Raw genomic sequence first — 26,781 nt, 5'->3', positions numbered from 1 at the left:
AGAAAAGACAGAAGGGAAGGAAGGTGAAGGAGGGGAAAATATTTCAGTTCCACAGAAGGATGATACTCCTTGCATACGTGTAAGTTTATGATGTCATTCATGCTAGGGTGATCGTTACTACTCTAATGAATTAAGCGCGGACCTGGCAACCAGTTTGCACAGTCACCTTGCTGAAGAATGCACTTGGCCTTCAGTATTCACAGGTTCCGCATCTGCAGATTCAACAGATTGCATCTAGCTGAACTTGCACAGACTTTATTTCTTGAATTTATTCCCTAAACAATGCAGTACATAAACAACTATTAGCATAGCATTTACATTGTGTTAGGTATTATAAGTAACCTGAAGGTGAGTCAAGGTATATGTGAGGATGTGCGTAGGCTATACAGATAGGTAAATACTGTGTCATTTCATATGAGGGACATGAGCATGGGTGGATTTTGGTTCCCACGAGGGCTCTGGAAGCAATCTCCCTGCAACACTGAGGGACCCCATGTGTGCCTCAAGTTTTCTGTGAATGAACTCTGGGTCACCCACTACTCTCTTGTAATGAGAGAGCCCTTTCAGTGGGACAACAGTCTGGGTCTGCCCTCAGAGAATCAAATCAGGCCTCCTGCACTCGGCCTTCTCTCCCAGTGGGGTGATTGTTGAGCAGGTCAGCATTGGATGAGTGTCTATTCTCAAATGTTCTGCAGCTGTAAAGAAGACACAAGGATGGTAAACACGAAGCTGAGGGCTGGGGAGGAGGATAATGATATCATTCTGGCTTCTGCAGGACTGGCATTGAGAACTGCTGTCAGCCCAAGTCCATGACTGTGGACTCCATCGGCCTGTGTGCTTCCTCATAATCCGTGTCTTATAGGAACTGGGCAAGTCTAACCCTGCCTTCCCTTGCGTGACTCAGGATTGAGTGAACTGCATGTGGGTGTCACAACTCAGTCCTTGTGCACCGAGCGTGTCACACTGTTTCCTGCAGGCTGCCTTAAATCCTCAGGCTAACGTGAGCTGTTGCTTCTGGTGCTCCGTGGTCACTGGTTTCTTGTTGTGTGTGTGGGAAGTGGAGGAGATCAGAGGGAGCAATAGAGAGAAGAGGATGTTATGGAAATAGCTCAGTGGCACGGTACTCTTAGTGGTGGTGCTTGGCTAACTTCCAAAAAGCTAGCAGAAGAGGGATCATCTTTTTAACCTGGCAAAATCACAGCTGATAGGGGCAGAATTTTTTTTTTATTGATAAGCAGCTTTTTGTAGCTGTCACTTGCTTTTTCTGGATAGAGATGGTCTCCAAAGACTTCTGATAGTCTACTTGAGCGGATGCTTGTTTCTTGACATGGAAATTATTTTTCCAGATGAACTTTTTAAATCAATGACTTTAAATGTCAGTGCACATTAGAATCACTGGGGACACTGTAAAATGGCTTCATTATTAGGGACTGTGATTTAGTAGGTGTGGGATAATGAAGGCCAGGAATTTGCATTTTAAACAGTCCTTTTTATGATTCAGATGGTCAGTGGACCACACTCCCAAAAAGACTGCCATAGTATTTGGCCCAGGTTTTGAAATAGCCTCTTTCTGCTGGAGTGTTTTAATCACTTTCCTTATTGAAGGATTTATTAGCATCTCTGTGTTTATTACCTGTTTTATTCTCCCAGCATCACTGTAACTAGAGCAGGAATCAGAAGTGGCTAGTTCCATTTTATTGGGGGTGAGGGGGTGGAGGGTGGGATGGAGGCACAGAGAGAGGTATGCTACAATGAGTCAGAGACAGAGGTGGGAATTGAAGTCCAGAATTGATGACTCTCAAACCAGGTAATTTTCTGGGGCCTATTTTCTCAGCTTGTGATTTCATATTTAATCATAGGTATTCTGTAGGTCTCCAATTCACTGTGCTTGGGTAAGCAAAGCATCTTTGAGTTTTAAACAAAATGGTTTAGCATCAGTGTGCCAGTTTTTGTCAGCATATTGGGGTTCTTCCAACCTTAAACTAATATCTAGCTGGTAATATTTTGGAACTGACTTAGTGTGCTTCTCTCTACTTCCTTTATAATTTTTGAAATCTTTTTATATAAAGAAACAGATCTTTCCATGCCAATAGGAACCCCTTCTGATTTTGTGGCTGGTGAGGTACTACATCCAAAACATTTTAGCCTTTTTACTCCTCAAACTGGAGTGGGACTACATATGGATGGATTTACTTTATTTTCTTTTAAAAGATTTGTTTTTATTTATTTATTTGAAAGAGTTACACAGAGAGAGGGTGAGACAGAGAGAGATCTTCCATGCCCTAGTTCACACCCTAGATGGATGCAATAGCCAGGGCTGAGCCACGCCAGAGCCAGGAGCTTCATCCGGGTCTCTCACGTGGTCGGCAGGAGCTCAAACATTTGGGTCATCCTCCACTGCTTTTCTCCCAAGTCATTAGCAGGGAGCTGGATTGGAAGTGGAGGAGCCGGGACACAAACCAGCACCCATATGGGATGCCAGCGTCGCAGTTGGCAGCTTTACTGCTAAGCCACAACACCAGCCCCTTGGATTTACTTTAAAAGGAAAAAAAAATCCTGAAAACTTTCAGTCAACTTAAGCTATTTTTGTTCCAATGTTACTTATATTCACAAATATGTTACAGAATATAATGTTATTTTATTTGTAGTTCTTAGCTAAAAACCCAAAACAGATTTACAAATTAAATGCAAATGAAACCACAAAGCTAATCATATTCAAATTAATGATATTATAACAATTTATGCTATAAACAATTAAATGCTATATTTTGCTAAAACAAAACCATCCCTTTATTGTGGCTGTGGTACTGCCCGTTGACAGCTCAGCTTTTGAGTTGCACATGCCTGTGCTATGGAGTGACCTATGATGTCTTCATTTTCTCATCTCACCACTTTTCTCTGTTGAAACTACAGAGGCAAAGCTGTCCTGTGGAATCATCTGGCTTTCATTTTGTACATGAATGCATCATTTTCCTTTTAAATTCATAACTCTTCTCATTATCCTACAACAATAAAGATAGCACTGAAACACACATGCAAATGTAGGCACTAAAATCATGTAGCAGTAGTGATTTATAAAGTGGGTCATCCAGGGGCTGGCGCTGTGGTACAGTGGGTTAAAGCCCTGGCCTGAAGTGTCAGCATCCCATATAGGCGCTGGTTCAAGACCCGGCTGCTCTACTTCTGATCCTGATCCCATTCTCTGCTATGGCCTGGGATAGCAGTAGAAGATGGCCGAAGTCCTTGGGCCCCTGCACCCGTGGGGGAGACCCGGAAGATGCTCCTGGCTCCTGGCTTTGGATGGGCGCAGCTCTGGCCGTTGTGGCCAATTGAGGAGTGAACCATTGGATGGAAGACCTCTCTCTTTCTCTCTCTCTCTCTGACTCTCCTCTCTCTGTGTAACTGACTTTCAAATAAAAATAAATCTTTAAAAAAATAAAGTGGGTTATCCAAATATTACAGCATATACTTATGCAAACCTAAAATGAAAATGAAAATAAAACTATAGAGAATATATCCACAGGCCTAATTTGAGGGAAACTGTTCAGGTCTGTTGGTCCCCACTTGCATTGCTATCAAAAGCTGTACTCACTGTGTTTACATTTGGGAATCCCGTGTTTTTTCAGTCGACGTTTGTCTCCAAAATCGCATTTACTAATAAGACAGAAAAATATCAGAGCTTGTAGTCCTCCTATGTAGTTATTACTTGAATTCCAGTCAGAAGCAGGGGCAGGACATCTAGGTATTCTGTGCTGCCCTAACACGGGTAAATGAAAACCTTCCATTGAATTTCTGCAGGGAAAAACTCCCAGACCCCCACGTTCCCCAGGGCGCCTTTGAGGACACTCGGGTCTGGGGAGGCCACGTCAGGCTGTCTTGCAAGGAGCACAGGAGCCACTCCACGCAGTTTGCAAGGATTAGAGCTTGTCCTAGTTTTGCTTGATTGTTGTACTTCTTGCATGCTAAAGAGCTAAAAAATGGGAGGAAGAAAATACAACAGAAGGCACCATTCCAGTACCAAACTGAAAAGAAACATAAAAACAAGAGAGCAGCATGTTTTTAACAGCTTGCGTGGAAAAAATATTGACTGGGGAGTTTGGACAGCACTGTTCATTTTCTCTCGCCGCCCGCGTTATTTGTCTTACAGAGTAGGAGCCAGATACAACTCTGGCGAGCAGGCTCAAGAAGAGGTGGAGGGGTTCCGTGCAAGCTTGATCCTGAGTGCAGAGATGAAGGCTGGAGACCCAGTGGCTCAGGGCCAGGATGAAAGCAGGGGAGGCGCTAAAGCCTTCTTCCTCCTGGCCTCAGACACCCTTTTTGGCCGGCCTGAGTCCCAACAGTGCACAACACTGATCGCTCACGGCGGTACCTGGCTCCTTCAGACCACAACGAGCAGGATGAATCCCTGCCCCTGTTTCTTTCGGCTGAGGAAAGGACACTGGGCTTCCGTTCGCTTTCACAGCCCACCTTTCTTCTGGAGTTCCGACCTCCGCCTCCTGCAATGGGGGTCGGGCGGGAGCCTCCATCGGCCGGGCAGAGGCTCGGTGCTCCCACCTCCGCGGAGCCCGCGCCGAGGCCTCAGCCCCGCCCGCCCGGGCGCGGGGCGGGGCGCGGGCGCGGGGCGGGGCGTGGGGCGTGGCGCTGGGCGTGGCGCGGGCGCTGGGCGGGGCGCGGGGCGGGGGCTGGCGGCGGCGACCATCCGGAGGAGAAAGAACATGGCGGGCGCGGCGGGGCCCGGGACCGGCCCGGGGGCTGCGGGCGGAGATGGAGACGATTCGCTCTATCCGATCGCGGTTTTAATCGACGAACTCCGCAACGAGGACGTGCAGGTACTGGACTGGGGCGGGGTGTGTGTGTGTGTGGGGGAGCCGTGGCGGGTCCGGCGTCGCGCAAGGCAGGCAAGGGGGAAGCCCGGAGCCGCTGTGAGGGAGGCCGGGGGACTGAAAGAGCCGGACGCGGAGCAGAGACTTGGAGGGGAAGCTGGACAGACTCGTGGGGGGCTGTGGCGCCGAGCCCCGGCCCACCGCGGGGCCTCTGCGGCTCCCCTCCGTCGGGCTTCCGACCGTCCGGGGCGGTTGTCGGAAAGCCGGCTGCCCGCCTGGGCGCCCCGTGGCGGGCCCGGCGTGCGAGCCCTCGGGAGCGGCGCAGGGCCGGGCCGCGTGGGAGCTGGGCGGCCTGCAGGTCGCAGGGTGCCAGAGGGCCCTTTGAGGTGCAGCCCAGCCTCTTCCCCTGGGCCTGGAAACTGGCTGGGCCTGTTGGGTAGAAAGCGGGTGGCCTGGCTGAGGAAGCCAAGCGAGGCGGTGTGTCTGCTTCGGTGTAGGTTGTATTCAGCCGTCTCACCCGCTTCCTCGCTGCCGGAGTTCTGGCTTTTTCACATTGTCCCGCTTGCAGAGTATTTTCTTTCATTCCTTTCTCTTCGGGCCCTTGTAGAGAGTTTGGCCTAGGAATCTTCCCTCTGGCTAATAAGGCCGTGTTACGTTACTGCTCCTTACCAGTAAAGTGTAAATGAAAGATTATCCATATTCCTAGACCTGTGTGTCGTTAGTTCACCTGTTTGCTCCTATTGCCTTTTGGTCTACATTGCAATCATTTTTTATTTCGTTCTTTCCGTTTTCTCCTGTAAAGCTCCGTCTCAACAGTATTAAGAAGTTATCAACAATTGCTCTAGCACTTGGAGTAGAAAGGACAAGAACCGAACTGCTGCCATTCCTTACAGGTGTGTGAGTCTGTGTTTCAAGCAAGGCACGGACATTTCCATTGACCAATGGCTTTCACAGCTTTGGCTGTTTTTCAGAGTTTGTTGTCCACAGTATCAAAAAGCACCAAATTGAGGCTGGTATTTTCTGTGCAAAAGAAATTCAACAACACATATGGTAATGTTGTGGCCAGATACATACAAACATTAACTATGTATAGCTAATGGGGAAGTCACTGATGTGAAGTTATGAATTTCTAGTTCATTCTGTAAATCAGACCCAGGAAAACTGTTCATTGAGGAGAAAATACTGTTAGGATTGGGACTGGATGTTTTTACTATTTACGTATTGAATCTATTGCTAGTTTTATGTGAGTTATCCAGCTCTTGGCCAGTTACCTTGTTGGTGAGTACCTGGTTGTTGTCCTTTCCAGATACAATTTATGATGAAGACGAGGTACTGTTAGCTCTTGCTGAGCAGTTGGGAAATTTCACTGGCCTGGTGGGAGGTCCAGACTTTGCGCACTGTCTGCTGGTGAGTATTTCTATGCTGCCTACTCTCCTTCTAGAACCTTTGCAGTATAAATGGTACAGTGTTTGGTGATAGGCATACAGCAGTATTTTTTAGGCAGATCGTTTCATGGATAGATGCTCATAGTGTTAGCCATTGAGAGAATATATAATGTAAGCACTTTGGATTCAACCCTGTCTTATTTTTTCTATGAATAGAAGTTCATAGGCTTACAATTTAAAGAGAAAAAAGGTTTGGTTGTTTTTATGGGTCCCCTCCCCCCCAGGAAAATTAGAAGTCATGTTTTTCATCCAGCAATGTTTTGTCTTTAAAGTGTAACTTTAGCTTCTGACTTACACTGTGATTTTGGTCAGTTGACATTTATTGAGGGCCTGCTATATGAGACACATTGTAAGTTACAATGTTAATGTCAAAGCCAAACAAATGTAATGAGATCTTTGTTTTTATTTGTTCACAAATATTAGGGTACAATCTTCAATGGGGAAACATAAGCACATTTAAGATACCCAAATAATAGAGAGGAGAAAAGAATTAACTCAAGGTGATCAGGGGAGACTTCTTTTTTTTTTTTTTTTTTTTTTTTTTTTTTTTTTTTTTTTTTGATGGGCAGAGTGGACAGTGAGAGAGAGAGAGAAAGGTCTTCCCTTTGCCGTTGGTTCATCCTCCAATGGCCGCCGCAGTAGGTGCTGCTGCCGGCGCACCGCGCTGATCCGATGGCAGGAGCCAGGTGCTTCTCCTGGTCTCCCATGGGGTGCAGGGCCCAAGCACTTGGGCCATCCTCCACTGCACTCCCTGGCCACAGCAGAGAGCTGGCCTGGAAGAGGGGCAACCGGGACAGGATCGGTGCCCTGACCGGGACTAGAACCTGGTGTGCCGGCGCCGCAAGGCGAAGGATTAGCCTAGTGAGCCGCGGCGCCGGCCAGGGGAGACTTCTTAACAGTTGATGTCTGAACTATTTTAAGAAATGATTGGGTTAAAAAGGGAGTAGGGCAGCGTGTGCAGTGGTTTAAACCACCAGCTGTGATATCAGCTAGTATCCCATATGAGCAAGTGCTGTTTCAAGTCCCAGCTACTCCACTTTGGATCCAGCTCCTTGCTAATGTGCCTGGCAAAGCAGTGAATGATGGCCCTAGTACTTGAACCCCTGCCACTCACATGGGAGACCCTGAGGGAGATCCAGGCTCCTGGCTTCTGCCTGACCCAGCCCCAGCCATTGCAGCCGTTGGGAGAGAGTGAACCAGCAAATGTAAGATCTTGATCTCCATCTCGATCTCTGTCTGCCTTTTGAATAAATAAGTCTTAAAACGACTAGGATTTCAACAGTTGGACAAGACAGATGTGATGTATGATACATGTTTCAGGACTTCACTGTCTATATGATGCTTACTCTAATATTTCTGTCTACTTCTGAACTTTTATGGAACCCCACACGTTGACAGATATAGATTTAGATATATACTGTACCTAGTTATCTCTGAAAGTGTGTATCTTTCTGTAATGCTTCTATTTAGATGTCAAACAGGTGTTTGAATTTTTTAAGATTTATTTATTTGAAAGGCAGAGTTACGTAGAAGAGAGAAAGAGTGAGAGAGACAAACAGATTTTCCCTTTCTGGTTCACTCTCCAAATGATTGCAATGGCTAGAGCTGGACTGATGTGAAGCCAGGAGCCAGGAGCTTCTTCCAGGTCTCCCACATGGGTGCAGGGGCCCAAAGACTTGGACCGTCTTCCACTGCTTTCCCGGGCTCATTAACAGGGAGCTGGATCAGAATTGGAGCAGCATCCCATATGGGATGCTGGCACTGCAGCTGTTGACTTTATGTAGTATGCCACAGCACCAGCCCCAGGTGTTTGAAATTTAATATACCTAAAACAGAACTTAGTTTTCTCCTCAAAATGTACCTTTCATTTAGTTGTTCCATCTCAGTAAATGGTATCAACATCTATCCAATTATACAAGCCAAAACCTAGAAGGTATTTTTTATTTTATAATTTTTCTTTATTTCAAAGATAGAGACACAGGCAGACAAAGGAATCTCCATCTGCTGATTCACTCCCCAAGTACCTGCAAGAACCAGGGCTGGACTAGGTTGAAGCTAGGAGCTAGAAACTCAGTCCAGGTCTCCCTTCTGGGTGGCAGAGACCCAAGTACTTGAGCCGTCACCTGCTGCCTCCCAGGGTGTGCATTAGCCAGAAGCTAGAATTGAGAGTGGAGTTAGAATTTGAACCCAGGTATTGCAATACAGGATGCTGGTGTCTCAAGCAGCAGCTTAACAGAGAGGCCAAGTGCTTGGTTCTGGAACAGGAGTCGGGAACCTTTTTTTCTGCCAAGGACATTTGGATATTTAGGACATCAATCACGGGCCATACAAAATTCTCAGCTTAAAAATTAGCCTGCTATAGGTGAATTGAATTTCAGGTCCCTCTTGTGGTTTCCTTGGAAGTCCAGACCAAATGATTCCCAAGCCTTATATATGGCCCATGGCCTGGACTTCCCCAACCTGTGCCCCGGACGATACTCTTGAATTCTCTTTTCCCTGCTAGCCCCCACATCTAACACTTCAGTAACTCCTGGAAATCTCCATATATTTTTAATCCGTGCCCTTGCCTCCATCCCTATTCTTCTGCCCTATTCCAAACTATTAGTCTTGTCTCTAAATAACTTGAGTAGCTTTCTAACTATAGATGTCCCTGCTGGTTCGACTTCAGTTTTGTAGATTTAGAATGGTGCAAAAGCCGCATGTGTTCAGAAATTGTACTTTGAATATTGATATTTTCACGGGCTGGTAGTGTGTGCCACAACACTCCTTTGTGGTGCTGGAAATGGCCATGTGATTATGAAGGAAAACAAACCCATGTTGTACAGCGCTGCTAAGCTGGGATGTGTGGTAGGTTAGGTGTATTTAAAATGCATTTCTAACTTCATGTGGGTTTATTGAGTAGATGAGAAACAGCTGTGGTTGTCTTCAGCGCTTCCCTTCCACCTCATTCTTAGCAGTTTGTTCTTCACCCAGCAGATGAGTTGCCCCTTGGCAGGGCTTTTAGAAAATCTAAACTCCATCCTCTAGCTTCCGAGACATTTCTCACTCTCTTCTGGAGGCTTCTGCATCATGCTTGTCTTGGTAACCTCCTTAGTTCTCTGAATGATCCAAGCTTCTGTCCTTAAGAAGACCGTTGCTCCAGGCATTTCCTCAAATGGCACGCTCTTCTGGTACTTTGTCATTCAGATATCAACTTCCACTCATCTCTCAGAGGCCTTCCCTGCCCACCCATCTTGACATAGCTTCCCAGTCACCCTTCTCACTTTATCCTAGCCTGTTTCTCTGCAGACTGCTTATCACCCTCTAACTGCTGTTTTGATGGATTGATGTCTTCCTCCATTTAAATGTAACCTCCATTAGAGCAAGGACCTGGTGTGTTCTGTATCCACTGCGGTAGAATACAACATTATCTACTGAAAGAATGAATTGCAGAGTCTTGGAAGCATACAATTTGTTGGGTTCAAGGCTGCTGAAGTATGAAGTGTTGGAGGTGTGGAGTAGGAGGAGTGCTCATCAAGGTGGCCAATTTCAAATTGAGATGATTTGTGATTCTTAAGAGGTTGGCCTTACCCTGCAGTAGTGATAGAGATTATCCAGTGGTACTGCATGAGAGGAGGTCCAGATAGGCAGAGGACAGATCGTAAAAGGGCTCTTTGCAAGTAAGAAACAGTATCTGGGGCATTTGGCATAGCAGTTCAGCCTCTGCTTGGGAGGCACACATCCCATAGCAGCAGTGCCTGGGTTGGAGTCCTGGCAGTGCTTGTAGTTTGATTCCTGCTAATCACCCCGTCAGAGGCTGCAGGTGATGACTGAAGCTGTTGATTGTCTGCCACCCATATGGGAGACCCACATTGAGTTCCCAGCTTCTGCCTTTGGCCTGACCCAGCTTTGGGCATTTGGGGAATGAACCAATGAATAAGATCTCTCTGTTTTTCTGTCTCTGCCTTTCAAATGAATTAAGGATAGTATCTTTTCAGTGGGATTTCTGTCTCTAGGAAAGCTGAGTACTGTCTGTGTATCAAAGAAGCATATTAGACACATTTTCTCGGAGCCTTTATTTTTCTGTTTGATTCTGCTGGCCTGTTCTACATGTGGGTTTTGTGTTTTAACATGAGCAGCTCCTGGCATTTGCTGAATCTGCCTGGATAAAGTGCAAACCCAGAAAGGCAGAGAACCAACCTGATTGCACTTTTCACTGAGCCATGTCATATTCAGTTATTAATCCTAGTCTGGATCATCAGCCTCTTAGGACTCTTCTGTTTCTAAAGCTGCATGCAACATCTCCCTACCATCTCTGTACTCTTCACTTGATTGGCTGTCAGTATCTCTTGCTTGATAACTCAGGAAAAGATCCTGAGTGTATTCTGGAAAAAGTGAAGTATTTGCCTTTTATAGGTTGGGTAAATTGGTGATGTGGAGCTAGTGGCTGAGGGTTGCTTGCACCTCAGAATGGTACAGTGCTCAAAAGGCTGTGATCTTACTCAGTGATTGGACAAGATGTCACGTGTAATTGTGATGCCTAGTGTTGGTCATATGTTTATGCTTACTCTTAAGGAATTCACAGGATCCTCTCTGAGTTTGGCTACATATTTTTTAAATGTAGTGATTCAGCTCACAATAATATTAATACTGTGTCAAGTCAGTTCCAGTGTGTCATTTGTAGACACCATCTGGGAATTGCCATCTGGGACATGAGATCTTGGCTTTTCTACAGAAGTCGTGTCTTCAGGTTGGCCACACCATATGCTATCACTGTGTGAACTGAAAGTAACCATTTGGTATGATGTAGCTAACATTCTGGGTACATGTGCCACATCCCCCACTTTCAAAGGCAGTAATCTGTATCACATCTGATTCACTAAGTTTCTTCTGGGTTTCCTTTCTGATCTCTTCAGCCTCCGTTGGAAAGTCTGGCAACTGTGGAAGAGACTGTTGTGCGTGACAAGGCTGTGGAGTCCCTGAGGCAGATCTCCCAAGAGCATACTCCAGTTGCTCTGGAAGCTCATTTTGTTCCTCTGGTGAAACGCCTAGCAAGCGGGGATTGGTTCACCTCTCGCACGTCTGCATGTGGTTTGTTCAGCGTTTGCTATCCCAGGGCTTCACATGCTATCAAGGCAGAGATTAGACAGTAAGATATGGGGTTTTGTGTTTTTTTTTTTTTTGGTGGTGGTGGTTGTTAAATATTTGGGGTTATTGGGAACTCAGACCTGACAGTTAATGCACTATCCTGTTAACAGCGAATGGCAGATACCAGGATAGTAGGATTGAGGGCATCATTATCTTCCAGTGGGCTATACCAGTATTTTGATCTTGTTACTTCCAGGAGGAGAAGCCTAATCGCTGGTGTTTACAATAGAAAACCTCTCACATGTCTGCCTGTCTGTGTTGGGTCATATTTAATTGGTGGTATTTGACAGGAAATACCTTCCTTTTTTTTGTGCTGCAGGCATTTCCGTTCCTTGTGCTCAGATGACACCCCAATGGTACGACGTGCTGCTGCTTCCAAATTGGGTGAATTTGCGAAGGTTTTGGAATTAGACAGTGTGAAAAGTGAAATTGTTCCATTGTTTACTACTCTAGCTTCAGATGAACAGGTAATTAGTATTCAAGATATGGATATGCTTCTGTCCTCTGACATTGTGAGAATTTCTTTGGGGAATTTTGGTTCTCATATTGGGATCGCTTTTGCAAAATAATACTTAATTCTAGCCTGGTGAAGTATAGTACTTGGCTTGGTGTACTAGGTATGTTTCTTCACCAAACCATGATTTTTCTCTTTTGTTAGTGGCTATTAAAATGGGGGTCCAAGAGGAGGAAATGGAAGCCATAATGAAAAGGAAAGGCCGAAGCTTCATTGAGATGACACATGTTGGAAACTTTCAGGCTTTGCTGTAACGTTGAGAAGCAATGTTACCCAGAATTTTTGAATTTTATATAACTAGGAATAGAATATGTTAAGAAAGCTGTTTGCTCTGCCTTCTTTGTGCTAGTAGATGGAATTACGTCCCATAATAACAATTTTATTATTTAAATGTGCACTGATATTTCTTAATGTTTATTTCCATCTACTTAAAAGGTAGAATGACACAGAGAGAAAAAGAGTGAGAGAGATCTTCCATTTGCTGGTTTACTCTCCAAATGGCTGCAACAGCTAGGGCTGGGCCAGGCTGAAGCCAGAAGCCCAGAACTTCATATTCCTCTGCCTTGTGGGTGGCAAGGGCCTAAGCACTTGAGACATTATCTGCTGATTCCCAGGATGCATTAGCAGGAAGCTGGATTAAAAGCAAAGGACTGAGGCCGGCGCCGCGGCTCACTAGGCTAATCCTCCGCCTTGAGGCGCCGGCACACCGGGTTCTAGTCCCGTTCGGGGCACCGATCCTGTCCCGGTTGCCCCTCTTCCAGGCCAGCTCTCTGCTGTGGCCCGGGAGTGCAGTGGAGGATGGCCCAAGTCCTTGGGCCCTGCACCCCCATGGGAGACCAGGATAAGCACCTGGCTCCTGCCTTCGGATCAGCGCGGTGCGCCGGCCGCAGCGCGCTACCGCGGCGGCCATTGGAGGGTGAACCAACGGCAAAAGGAAGACCTTTCTCTCTGTCTCTCTCTCACTATCCACTCTGCCTGTCAAAAAAAAAAAAAAAAAAAAAAAAAGCAAAGGACTGGGACTGGAACTAGAACTCAGACATGGGATGTCGGTGTCCACCATGGGATGGGAACTTAAGGTCGCTAAGTGAACTAGGTCACAACACCTCTCCCCTGGTAGCAATTTTAAACCCAAAGATCTAGCTCTCTTTGGTGTAGAAATAATAATAAAAGTAGCAGGTGCCTAAATGAAGTCTTTTTTTAAAGATTTTATGTATTTATTTGAGAGAGAGAGTTACAGAGAGAGGGATAGAGACAAAGAGAAAGGTCTTCCATCTGCTGGTTCACTCCACAAATGGCTGCAATGGCCAGAGCTGAGCCATTCTGAAGCCAGGAGCTTCTTCCAGGTCTCTCACGCAGGTGCAGGGGTCTGAACACTTGGGCCAACTCCCACTGCTTTTCTAGACCATAGCAAGAGTTGGATTGGAAGAGGAGCAGCTAGGGCACAAACTGGCGCCCATATGGATGTTGGTGCCACAGTGGGAGGCTTAGCCTACTGTGCCACAGCACTGGCTCCCTAAATGAAGTCTTTTTTTTTTTTTTTTAAAGATTTATTTATTTGAAAGTCAGAGTTACAGAGAGAGAGAGAGAGAGAGAGAGATCGATCTTCCATCTGCTGGTTCACACCCCAGATGACTCACTTCCCAGATGGCCGCAATGGCTGGAGTTGTGTTGATCCGGAGCCATGAGTTTCTTCTGGGTGTCCCACATGGGTGCAGGGGCCCAAGGACTTGGGCCATCTTCTACAGCTTTCCCAGGACACAGCAGAGAGCTGGATCGGAAGCAGAGCAGCCAGGACTAGAACTGGTGCCCATATAGGATGCCGGCGCTTCAGATCAGGGCATTAACCCGCTGCGCCACAGTGCCAGCCCCTTAAATGAAATATTAATATTTCTCAGCCTCTGTTTTAAATGGTTTTTGCATAATGGAACCCCATTTTACATATTAGGAAATAGGCACAGAAACTGTAGTAATTTGCTCAAGATTGCACAGTTATTGGTGGAGTCAGGATTTCAATCTAGGCAGTCTGGTTTCAGAGTTCATGCCCATCATAGTTAAACTGCTACTGCTCTGTGGTAGTGCTTAGAAGGCACCAGAGTTCCTGTTGGTTTTTAATTGCTTTGTGTGTGTGCTAGCCTCACTTCTTGTGTGCAAGACTAAGAACTTCAGGACACATGTTGATGAGTCTCATTTTCTAGTTCTAAATCTAAAAATTACTTTCAAAATGATTTTTTTAATCAAACAGAATATGGTACAAAATAACTTCGACTTAATGAATTATTACAACACTATCTCGTAAGTAGCCTCTGTGAAAGGAGATAGCACTTTGACATCCACTACCCCAGAAGCTCTGACGGACCAAATCTTTTTTTTTTTTTTTTTTTAAATTTTTATTTATTTGAGAGAGAGCTTGCTGAATGCCTACAACAGTTGAGAGTGGCCAGGCTGGAGCCAAAAGCCAGGAATTCAAATCCAGGTCTCCCACATGGTGACAGAAGTCTAGTTATTTGAGCTATTACCATTGTCTCCCAAGGTCTGCATTACTAGGAACCTGAAGTCAGGAGCTTAAAGCTGAGAGTTGAACCCAGGTACTCTAATGTGGGATGTGGGCACCTTAAGTGCAAGGCTAAATGCCTACTCTATTAGCCATATTGTTAGAAGTAAAAAGAAACAGTGAAACTGATAATATATTTAACCCCAAATTTGTAAAATCTTACCTTTCAAACAGGTTACACTAGTCACATGTCAAGTACTCAGAAGCTGCATGTGGTTAGTGGTTACCATATTGGACAGCACAGGTTTAAAATCTGTAATTGGATTTTGTTGATCATATTTCCATGGTATAATTTGGTGTTTTCTTTTGTCTTCTATACTTCGTATAAAATGGTAGTTGCATTTAGAGCTTGTTTTTGAAGGCCCAGATAAGAACTCTTTTATGGTTTATAGGCCAGAGTCTTTGCTGTAGCAACTCAGCTCTGCTGTCATATAGTGTGCAGAGGTCCATTGGCAGTATATTCACTAATGGATTTAGCAGTGTTTCAACAAAACTTGTCTGGGTCCTAGATTTGGCCAATGTTTGCCTCACCCCAAGTTTAGGGAGATTTGGGGTTGATATTTTTTGGTGGTAAGACTACTTCATAGATGATGGGGGTATGCTGTTGGCAACAGTTGATACTCAGAAAAATACCGAGTGCTTTGTTATAAAATATGCATACATATGTCCTCTCTGAGCACTGATAGAAGAGCTGCCCTTGGCTTATTTATTCACGGAAAATATTGACTGAGTGTGTATGTATATCAGGCACTGTTCCAGTGTTGGGATGCGATTTAAATGAGTCTTACTAGGACCTGCCCTCAAGGTGTTTTACATGTTAATAGAGAAAAGCAAATTGTAAACATAAATATCAGGAACAAATACTGTTAGTAAAGTAAAATAAGGTGATGTAATAGGGCGTGATTAGAGGATATTCTTTGAGACTGGACTCTGAAGAGGTGACATAAACTCAGAAGCAGAAGAAAAACGTCTATGCCCCTCTTTTAAAAAATTGTTCATTTTTAAAATTGTAGATTAACATGTAATATTGGCACATTTTTACAGGATATGCTAGGACTTTTTTTTTTTTTTTTTAAGATTTATTTATTTATTTGAAAGGTGGAATTACAGAGAGGGAGAGGCAGAGAGAGAGAAGTCTTCACTCACTCCCCAAGTAGCTACAATGGCCAGGTCTAGGCTAGCCCGAAGCCAGGAGCTGGGAACTTCTTCCGGGTCTCCCACGTAGTTGCAGGGACCAAAGCATTTGGGCCATCTTCTGCTATTTTCCCAGGCACATTTGCAGGGAGCTGGATTGGAAGTGGAGCAGCCAAGACTCGAACTGGCTCTTACAGGGGATGCCAGTGATGCAGGCAGTGGCAGCCCGCTACGGCCACAGCACTGGACCCTCCAATACAACTTTTCAACTTATATACATAGCTTTAGCCAACTGTACCATGCAGCTAGCCTTTCTATTTCCTTATCTTTTCTTTGTCCTTTCTTACAGAGTCAAGGCACCAGGAAAAGAGAATTTCAAGAAGGGAGGACATGTAGTATAAAATCTCTAAGGTTGGGGTATAGTGTTAGAGATTGATAAAAGACAGGGCTTGGTCATATAGTGGCTTAAAGCAGAGTAGAGTTTGGATTTTATTTTATTCATGTAATATGGCCTTGTATACGCTGAGCTTTTTTTTTTTTAAAAGAGAGACAGATGGAGAGAGAGCCTCTCTGCTGGTTCACAGGTTCATAGACCATATCAACCAGGGCTAGGACAAGCTGAATTCCCACATGGTTGGCGTAGGCACCAGTACTTGAACCATCTTCTGTTGTCTGCTGTCTCCCAGGGTGTGTGCATTAGTGGGAAGCTGGATCAGAAGGATAAGTAGTTCTGATGAACTGAGCACGCTACTGTGGGATGTCGGGGTCTAAAGTGGCAACTCAAGTGCTATGCCAAACACCTACCCCTACACCTTGGGGTGATGTGGTGTAATTTGCATTTTTAGAAAATCATTCTGGTTTCCTTTAAAAAAATTTTTTTTTGAAGATTAATTATTTGAAAGAACTACAGAGAGACAGAGATTAGTCTTCAATGCTGGTTTACTCCCCAGATGGCTGCAATGGTAGGCAAGGCTAGAGCCAGGAGTTTCATCCTGGTCTCCCACATGAGTAGCAAGGTCCAAACATTGCAGCCATCTTCTGCTTTTCCCAGGCCATTAGCAGGGGAGCTGGATTGAAAGTGGAGCAGCTGGGGCATGAACTGGCTCCCATATGGGATGCTGGTGTCACAGGCAGTGGCTTTACCTGCTATGCCACAATGCTGGGCCCAGAGGAAACTAAATTTTAAGGAGAGGAAGAGTACAAACAAGAAGACCAGTTAGTTTTTTTCAGGCAAGATATTATGGTGGTGAACTTGCATGGTGATAGCGAAGATGGAAAGGATGTGACTACAATAAAATTTGGAGATGAGGTTGACAGAACTTAGTACTGATGAGGAGATGAAGAATTAGAAATTCTGGATTTTGACTTGAGCATCTAGGTGGAAGATATTGTCATTGTTATGATGGAGAAAGGGAAAATGAATTCGCTGTAGAAGAGAAAATCAGGAGTTCTGAAGAGAAGTGATCAGTGAACAAACAATTGCTGGTATATATTTCAGTAGATGGTAGTAGTTTCTTAAGGTCGGTGTTGTGACATGACAGATAAAACCACAGCTTGTGATGCTGGAATCCCAAATGGGTGCCAGTTCGAGTCCCAGCTGCTCCACTTCCAATCCAAGTACTTGCTAATGTGCCTGGGAAAGCAGTAGAAGATGGCCCGAGTGCTTGTTTCCCTGCTCCCACGTGGGAGACCCAGATGAAGTTCCTGGCTCCTGGCTTCAGGATGACCCAGCTCTGGCTGTTGCAGCCATTTGTGGGATGAACCAGTGGATGGAAGATCTTTCTGTCTCTTTTCTTTCTCTGTAACTCTTTGCCTTTCAAATAAATAAATCATTGAAAAAAAAAAAAGCGCACAATGGTTTTTTTAAACTATAGTTTAAAATAGTTTCTTTTTTTAAATACCAGTGATTTTTTTTTTTTTTTTTTTAGATTATTTTATTTGAATTGAGGAGCAATAGAGGGAGAGAGAAAGAAGATCTTCCATGTGCTAGTTAACTCCCCATATGGCTGCAACAGCCAGGGCTGGGCTAGGCTGAAACCAGGAGCCAGGAACTCCATCCCTGTTTTCCATGTGGGTGGCAGGGGCCCAAGTACTTGGGCCAACTTCTACTCTCCCAAGTGCATTAACAGGGAACTGTATTGGAAGTGGAGCATCTGGAACTTGAACAAGCACTCCGATATGGGATCTGGCATCGCAGATGGCAGCTTAATTGGCCTCCCAAACTGAATATTTGGAAATTCTGTTCCTAAATGACTTCTCATACCCTTACTCTTACTCTTTATTTTGTTCTAAATAACTTGTACAGTTGTAATTTTTAGTTTTATCTCTCACCTTGCTATTAGAGTTGGGCTCTGAAGACATCATTAAAATGTTCTCTCTCTTTACTTAAATATTTACTTTTTCATTAATGAAAACTCTGCACTCTAGCCAAGGTAATTATATTCCCATAGAATCAAATCGTTGCTGTGTTTATGGCTTTCACGTATTACTAGGCAAAGGGAGCAGCTATTCAGCTATTTCAAGACACAAAGACATGCAATCACATATGGTGTGATTGTTGTTTTTCTTTTTAAAATAACACCCACAGCAATATTTGCCCACACCACACACAGTGGGCCATGACTGTCAGTGGAAATTGTCTAACAGACACATTTTGTTGTTTTAGGATTCCGTGCGCCTCCTCGCTGTGGAAGCTTGTGTCAGTATTGCCCAATTACTATCTCAGGATGACCTTGAGTCCATGGTGATGCCTACGCTTCGACAAGCAGCAGAAGATAAATCTTGGCGTGTTCGTTATATGGTAGCTGACAAATTTTCAGAGGTAAACCAGTTCCACTGGCATTTTTAAGTACTAAAGAAAGTAAAAGCCTACAGATTTTCTGTTGTACTTGAAATTTAAGAGGAGAATGTGGCAAAAATAGTATACTTGAAGATTGCACTTTTCTGTTCGGTTCTTATTTTGTTGGTGTATATTAAAACCTTAAAACCAAGGAGCCAGTGCTGTGGTATTGTAGGCTAAGTCTTTGCCTGCAGCACCGGCATCCCATATAGGCGCTGGTTCATATCCTGGCTGCTCCTCTTCTGATCCAGCTCTCTGCCTATTTTTGGGAAAACAGGAAGATTGCCCGAGTACTGGGCCCCGGCACTCACACTGGAGACCTGGAGGAATTTCCTGGCTGGATCAGCCCAGCTCCGGCTGTTGCGGCCATTTGGGGAGTGAATCAGTGAATGGAAGACCTCTCTCTCTCTCTCTCTGTCCCTCTCTCTGTAACTCTGCCTCTTGAATAAATAAATCTTAAAAAACAAAGAAACAAAACCTCAAAACCTGTACAAATTCTTTTATAGCTCCAGAAAGCTGTGGGTCCAAAAATCACCCTACACGACCTCATCCCCGCCTTTCAGAACCTGCTTAAAGACTGTGAAGCTGAAGTCCGAGCAGCTGCTGCCCACAAAGTAAAAGGTTGAAGAGTTCAATTTGTGTTGCAATATGTGTCATTCACTTTGCTGCATTTTTTTGTGTCTGTGATTTTTGCAAGTTTTTTGTTCTAGAATGTGTTTTTCAGATTAATAGAGATGATTTCAGAATGTGGAAATGTCATTGTCCTATAAACCTTTCCCTTTATATTAAAAACCAAACAACCATTTTATATTATTTCTGTACAAAAACTTTACTGGTTGGGTTGGGGTGATACTCAGTGCCATAAAGATTGTCAGAAAAGTGCATTTAGAATAAGAGCCATTTCCACCCTTAGACCACACTTGCTTAAACAACTGTTGATAAACCTGGTTAGCTTTCCTTATGTGGCTCCTTGCATGTAAATGGCTCTGTGGAAGCATTATCTTTTCCATTTATCTCTTTTAGAACTTTGTGAGAACTTGCCCATTGAAAGTAGAGAGACCATAATTATGAATCAAATTCTGCCCTACATAAAGGTAAACCTAAGTAAAGTTTACTTTGTTTCACTGTGCCCTGTATGAAGGTACATATTACCTCAGTTTTTGTTTTGTTTTACTTTAAGGCCCTTGTAATTCAAAGGTGGTCAAGAGGTGAAGGAGGGGGAGATAAATATTCATGTGTGACATTATTATCATTTTTTGTGCCTGTCATAATTGTAAAATGTTCTTTAGTGCACAGGTTTATGTTAACCCAACAGATGGGCTGAAGGAACATGCTCAGCTAATGAATATCAAAATAGTGATGTCTTTAAATTCTCCTGGGAGGTGGTATGGGAATTTATATTGTCTTGCAAAAAATAAAGGCTTTTAATTTTATTTTTATTTTAGGAACTAGTATCTGATAGCAATCAGCATGTCAAATCGGCTCTAGCTTCTGTAATTATGGGATTGTCTACCATTTTGGGCAAAGAAAATACCATTGAACATCTTCTACCTCTTTTTTTAGCTCAGTTAAAGGATGAGGTGAGTCTGGCTGTAAATTCTGTTGCCTTTGTTAGTGATTTGATCGGATTTTGATTTTGGATTTCACTAAAATAGGACCTAAAACATGGAAAATTTTAGAAAAATCTAAAATGTAAAGTAACTTAACTTTGAACTAGTGGACAATGCTTGTGTTTGGGAATAGGGTTACAGGTTCCCTAGACAATGGCACAGGACCCATTGAAACAAATCTCAAAATGTGTATCTATCTTCTCTGATTTTAGCTTTGTATTCACTGGTTCCCTCTCTTTAAAGCTGATAGGTTTGTTGAAAAAAATTTGTTTAGAGTATCAAACATTATGATAGTGAATATTTATTGAGTAATATGTGCCAGACATGATCCCAAGTGCTTTGCATATTTTGTTACATGTTATATTCTTTTTTTTTTTTTTTTAATTTATTTTTGATAGGCAGAGTGGACAGTGAGAGAGAGACAGAGAGAAAGGTCTTCCTTTTTGCCGTTGGTTCACCCTCCAATGGCCGCCGCACCGCGCTGATCCGATGGCAGGAGCCAGGTGCTTCTCCTGGTCTCCCATGGGGTGCAGGGCCCAAGCACTTGGGCCATCCTCCATTGCACTCCCTGGCCACAGCAGAGAGCTGGCCTGGAAGAAGGGTAACCGGGACAGGATCGGTGCCCCGACCGGGACTAGAACCCGGTGTGCCGGCGCCGCAAGGCGGAGGATTAGCCTAGTGAGCCGCGGCGCTGGCTACATGTTATATTCAACAACAGTATTGTGAGATAGGGCTTATTATTAGTCCCACTTTACAGTGAGGAAGCTGAGGCATCCAGAGGTAAAATAACTTGCTTGCGGAGTCTCAGCAATGGTAGATCTGGGAGTTGAGTACATGTGATTTAATTCCACAGCCTATATTCTTGACTGTCTGACAGAACCTTCCCTGAAAGTTGTTGATAAGACCAATTAGATTGATATCACTTGAATTGTCAGTATTAAGATTTTAAGACTATACATTTTTTAACCTGAGTCCCTACTTTGTAATTTTAAATTTAAAATTTACTTAGCACTTTTAACTTTATGTGATCAGAGAACATTCGGCAGAGGTTGATTTTCACATGTGGCCTTTGGGGGCTTATGTCTTTGCAGTGTCCTGAAGTTCGTCTGAATATTATCTCTAATTTGGATTGTGTAAATGAAGTGATTGGAATCCGTCAGCTCTCACAGTCTCTCCTTCCTGCCATAGTGGAACTGGCTGAAGATGCCAAGTGGAGGGTCCGGCTGGCCATCATTGAGTATATGCCGCTGTTGGCTGGCCAGCTGGTGAGTATGTTTGCACCATGAACTGAAAGGTAGCTTCAAATAGTGGAGATTTACCATGGCACATAGGAGACACAAGTATCCTATGTGGGTGTGTTCATTTAGATGCATGAAAGTATGATCCCTGTCTGTTGCCTGTTGGATGGTTTTGTTATCAGTAGTGTGTTAATATTTTTTTTAAAGATTTATTTATTTATTTGAAAGGCAGAGTGACAAAGAGATAAAGAGAGATCTTACATCTGTTGGTTCACTCCTCAAATGCCTGCTTGGGCTAGCCTGGGCCAAGATCTCCATCCAGGTCTCCCATGTGGGTGTCAGGACACCAAGTACTTGGGCTATCAACTGCTGCCTCCCAGGGTGTGTATTAGCAGGAAGCTGGATTGGAAGTACTTGCACAGTAGCTGGGACTCAAAGTAGCACTCTGTTATGGGGTGTGGGCATCCCAAACCCTGGCTTAACTGCTATGCCACAGCACAGTGTTAACTTCTAAAAAGGTATCATGGAAACACATCTCATCTCACTACCACCTCAAACCAAAGCCATAGAAGATAATCAGTTTTAGTATACATAGTGTAGATTTTGCAATATTTAGACTCTCTGATCTAAGAAATATTTAACTTAGAATAAAAGGGAGTTATGGTTTCAGGATAAATCAACTTTAATTTTTGTTCAAGACAGTTTCCCTCTTTGCCTGTATTCTAAGCAAAACGTTCCTAGATATACCTTTTCCTACATCCTCTTAAAAGGAGTTGAGGAATCATCGTGCAGAAAAGAAGAGGCTTGTAATGCTAGTATTTTAGTAAAGCCCCCATTATCTGTTACTCTTTGAGTTTCATGATTAGATGCACTCTAATTGATGTCTCATTAGTCAGAATTTCCTAGCTGAGAATTATAGGCTCATCCTTCCTTTCTCAGTAGGTGCCCTAGAATCAGATACAGCGGTAGCCCTATTGGTAGCACTTATTACAGTATATTGTAACTATTACAGTATAGTTGGGGAGAGAGAGAATGATCTTTCTTATGGTAGGGACTGTATTCATTGTTTTATTTTAGTCTCTACCCTACTACCTGTCAGTAAACAGGCAGTTAACATTTGTTGATTGAAAAAGTACCTCCCTGGATATTTTTTGAGAAAATTCATACTACATTGCTAGAGTTTGTTTCCCCTGTCCCACTCTCACTTCCATTCTTTTTAGATCATAGCATATGGGTTTTTTGTAGGGGAGGAGGGGGAACCACTGAATTTATGGCGCTAATTTTGGTATATTCAATTTGTGATGTATCTTGTGGAGTCTGGCCTTGCATGTTTTATATAATTGAAAATGACCCATTCTTCCAAATGGATGCCAAAGATTATCACCTGATAAGCTGAGGTGTAATCATCCTGTCACCTTCCTCTGTCATTCTCAGTGCTAAGGGTCATTTTTGTTCTTCATTGGTGACAGTCATGAATCAGTTCTTTGGCATGGAAACAACCTTTAGAAGGGAGAGTGAATTTTAGATTTACTTATTTATTTGAAAGGCAGAGCTTTTATTGAGGCAGAGAGAAGAGGTCTTAACATCTGCTGGTTCACTCCCTAGATGGCCGCAATGGCTGGAGCTGCACTGATCTGAAGCCAGGAATCTTGTCCGGGTCCCCCATGCATGTGCAGGGGCTCAAGCACTTGGGCCATCTTCCACTGCTTTCCCAGGCCACAGCAGAGAACTGGATCGGAAGTGGAACAGCCAGGACTCGAACTGGCGACCACATGGGATGCCAGCACTGCAGGCGGTGGCTTTACCCACTATGCCACAGTACTAGCCCCTCTCTGTCTGTTCTTAAATAAATAAATAAATAAATAATTTAAGAAAATCACTGGCCAGGCACATTTTAAAATTGAAAGGATCAGAAGATTGAAAACACATAGACCTCAGAAGGAGGTGCCAGAAGAGTACATTTCACAGCATTCACTCAGGTGGAACAGAAGTCTCAGGGCGAGAGGTCTGTGTGACTCAACTGAAACTCATCCCCAGCCTGTGCCAAGGAGGAGCAGGACTGCCAGAGCTGGGCTGGTTGCGCCAGGGACCCTGCTCTGGGCTCCTTGCCCTGTACTCTTGTGTCTGCTTTGCTCTCCCCGCAGCGTGTGCTCTCTCACTGCCCAGTAGTACTCTGCTTAGTTGCAGATGTCCGTGCTTGATGTCAGTTGCTTCATCCTTAAAGCTTTGTTATGATATTGACCAAAAAGGAAGACAATTGAGAATTACTAATATCGTTAACAGATGTTTTCCTGGGAGATCCGTCTTTTTATCTAATCTAGATTTGGCTTGGTCAATTAGCCACACAAACTCTTCCTGCTCTGCTTCAGTGTTGAATCTGGCTGCTGGCCACCCTGTTCTCTCCTGCTTAACAGGGCCCATGGCATCTCATTCAGGCTTTTCTTTGTTGATGGTTTCTATCCATTGACATAGATTTACAGTTTATAAATCTCACAATACTCTTTTTCTGGCTGCTTTGTGAATTCAGCTTATTTGGAAACAGTGATTCTTAGCTTAAGGTAACCTTAGTGAAATTATAGAGGATCTTGATGTCTAAACATTGGAGATGTATATTAATGAAATCTTCTGTGTCTACAGGGTGTGGAATTTTTTGATGAAAAGCTGAATTCTTTGTGTATGGCCTGGCTTGTGGACCATGGTGAGTACATAAGTTAAAAACAGATTATTATGAAAAGTCCATGTTGTTGCATATGTCTCATGATGTTTATATAGTAGCATTTAGAAAGAAATCCTGTTGTGGCCAGATATTTTGCCTTAACACTATAGGGATGAGGAAAGGCTTTGATTAAAGTCCAATTAACTGGAGCTGGCATTGTGGTGTAGCAGCAGGTAAAAACTCCACCTGCAATGCCAGCATCCCTTATAGGTGCTGTTTCCTGTCCCAGCTGCTCCATTTCTGATCCAGCTCCTTCCTAATTGCCTGGGAAAAACAGCAGAAGAAGGCCCGAATGTTAGGGCCCCTGCCACACACGTGGGAGACCTGGATAATGCTCCTGGCTACTGGCTTTGGCTTGGTGCAGCTCTGGCCATTGTAGCTATCTGGGGAGTGAACCAGTGCATGGAAGATCTCCGTCTCCGTCTCCCTCTCTCTAACTCTGACTTTCAAATAAATAAATCTTTGAAAAAAATGAAATGTTGAAGTCCAGTTAGCTTCCTCAGGATACAAATTTGACACTTTGAGTTTCTACCAGTTTTTTTGCTTTCTCTGTTCTTGTTTTACTTTCTTTTTTTCAGTTTTAAATTATATTTTTTTCCATTAAACCATTTCTTTGTTGTATTTCTTACTCATTTTGTTCTGTTATCTTCAGACTATTCCTTTTTTAAAAAATTTATTTATTTATTTGAAAGTCAAAATCACACACAAGAGAGGAGAGGCAGAGAGAGAAAGATAGAGAGGTCTTCCATCTTCTGGTTCACTCCCCAATTGGCTACAACGGCTGGAGTTGTGCTGATCCAAAGCCAGGAGCTAGGAGCCACCTTCCCACATGGGTGCAGGGGCCCAAGCACTTGGGCCATCTTCCGCTGCTTTCCCAGGCCAGAGCAGAGAGCTGGATCAGAAGTGGATCAGCCAGGACTCGAACTGGCACCCATATGGGATGCCGGCACTGCAGGCGGTGGCTTTACCTGTTACACCACAGCGCTGGCCCCAGAGACTATTCCTTTTATACGTGTGCTTGCTCCTTCTTTGTCCCAGGTCTGTTTGCTGTCATTTGTGTCTTCAGCAACTAGAGACTAGGTTGGACAGAGATTTGAATCAGCTGAAAGGCATAGGTGGGAAGAAAGTTACTTGGCTTCTTTGAGGTGACACATGGAAAGGGAGGTAAACCATGGGTGCTAGCAGGGAGAGAGCTAGAATAGAGAGGGCCCATGTTTCTGGCTAGCTGCACTCTGCTGCTGCTGCAATGCTAAGAGAAGGCAGTGTCAAAGCAGGTCAGGTAGGATAGCAGGAAAGAGCAGGTGACACTTTGATGAGATTCTAGGTGGCTTTGGTGAGATCGTAGGTAGATGCATAAGTGTAGATCCATGTGTGCCAGGCAGCAGTTGGTGAGACATTCCTCTGTGCCAGGTCCCACAATCAGACTTGGCATCTTCAATGTGACCTTAGACCTGGTCCAATGAGTGAGTGCCCCTGGGGAACTCATGTGGTGTTGTCCCGTGAACTTTGGTTCCATGTTTTGGCATCGTGTTTCAGTTCCATAGGCACTAAGTGTATGTTCATCTATAGTTGCTTATGCTTGGATATTTGGGAAGAGTGAGGATATTTGTATCTGCTCATACATGTAGGTGGTTTTGTTAAAGTCATATTTGTATTATATGGTTAAGAGAGTGAAAGAGAAAGTTGTAAAAACATAAAAATCTACTGAAAGGGCATATATATGTTAGTACTTGAAGTGTTTTCAAACTAGATTGTGAGGCCTTCCTTACTTTTTTCTTCTCTTTTCAGATCTTTTTAAGATTTATTTACTTAATTTGAAAGTCAGAGCAACAGAGAAAGGGAGAAAGAGATCGAGAGAGATCTTCCAGCTGCTAGTTCACTCCCCAGATGGCCACAATAGCCATGGCTGGGCCAGGCCAAAGCTAGGAGCCACATGAGTGGCAGGGACCCAAACACTTGGGCTGCCAACTACTGTTTTCCCAGGCACATTAGTAGGAAGCTGGATCAGAAGAAGAGCAGCTGGGACTCAAATCAGGACTGCAAGTGGCCTAACATTCTCTGCCACAATACCACCCCTCTTTTTATTTTTAAATAAAACTTAAATTTGGTGATTTATAGGAAAAAATTGCTTTTTTTAAAGAAGTGTTTTTGTAATTTCTGAGAGGTATTTAATTTTAGAATGACACATCCTAGCAGCTCACTCAAGACTGATTGAGTGATGGATTTGAACGGCGTGTTACAGGAAAAAACACAGAAATCTTCTGTTCACTGGTTCATTCCCCAAATGGACACAATGGCTAGGGCTGGACCAGGCTGAAGCCTGGAGCCTGGGATGTGGACCGGCACTCATATGGGATGGTGTTATAGACTGCAGGTGTTGCTTGCTATGCCACAACACCAGCCTGCAGCAGCTCATTCTGTTCTTTAAAGGTGCTTTATTGAGGAATTTAAAATTCTAATATTTCACACAAATTAAATTATTGACATCCTTCCTCTGTAAGATTGTTCTCTCTCTCTCTCTTTGCAGCTGAGTTATTACTTCTTTCCTGATTTTTGTTTTCCTTCCAGTTTGGGAGCACGGGAGAGCCTTGTTTATTTTACTGCATCAGCAGCCTGTGGTGGGTTTTGCAAGCATTCTTTGAACAGTGAAATGGCAGCTCTGAAATGATTCTGTGCTTCATCACAGGAGTTTTCTGTCACTTGCTTTTGCATTTTAGAAAAGTGTTACTTAGGGGTACTGATTGGTGATATGTTTTAAAACTCTTTGTTGCTTAATAAACTAAC

General features: G+C 43.9%; 1 protein-coding gene across 2 annotated transcripts in view; it reads left to right on the top strand.

Annotated features, from left to right (window-relative positions):
• The first annotated feature begins 4,698 nt into the window (after positions 1-4,698).
• PPP2R1B (protein phosphatase 2 scaffold subunit Abeta) overlaps positions 4,699-26,781 on the top strand; it is a 38,705-nt gene continuing 16,622 nt past the window's right edge. For both annotated transcript variants that reach the window (XM_062196990.1, XM_062196989.1), the window contains exons 1-11: positions 4,699-4,829; positions 5,626-5,716; positions 6,130-6,230; positions 11,164-11,396; positions 11,715-11,862; positions 18,260-18,415; positions 18,940-19,054; positions 19,457-19,527; positions 19,879-20,013; positions 21,135-21,308; positions 23,919-23,979. In XM_062196990.1, the coding sequence (XP_062052974.1) occupies positions 4,716-4,829; positions 5,626-5,716; positions 6,130-6,230; positions 11,164-11,396; positions 11,715-11,862; positions 18,260-18,415; positions 18,940-19,054; positions 19,457-19,527; positions 19,879-20,013; positions 21,135-21,308; positions 23,919-23,979 (1,399 nt within the window). In that variant the 5' untranslated portion in view covers positions 4,699-4,715. The remainder of the gene's footprint in view (positions 4,830-5,625; positions 5,717-6,129; positions 6,231-11,163; positions 11,397-11,714; positions 11,863-18,259; positions 18,416-18,939; positions 19,055-19,456; positions 19,528-19,878; positions 20,014-21,134; positions 21,309-23,918; positions 23,980-26,781) is intronic.

Source organism: Lepus europaeus, chromosome 7, assembly GCF_033115175.1.
Source record: "Lepus europaeus isolate LE1 chromosome 7, mLepTim1.pri, whole genome shotgun sequence".
Classification (NCBI taxonomy): Eukaryota; Metazoa; Chordata; class Mammalia; order Lagomorpha; family Leporidae; genus Lepus; species Lepus europaeus.
Note: the sequence above shows the minus strand (reverse complement) of the source record. Positions and strands in the feature narration are given on the sequence as shown.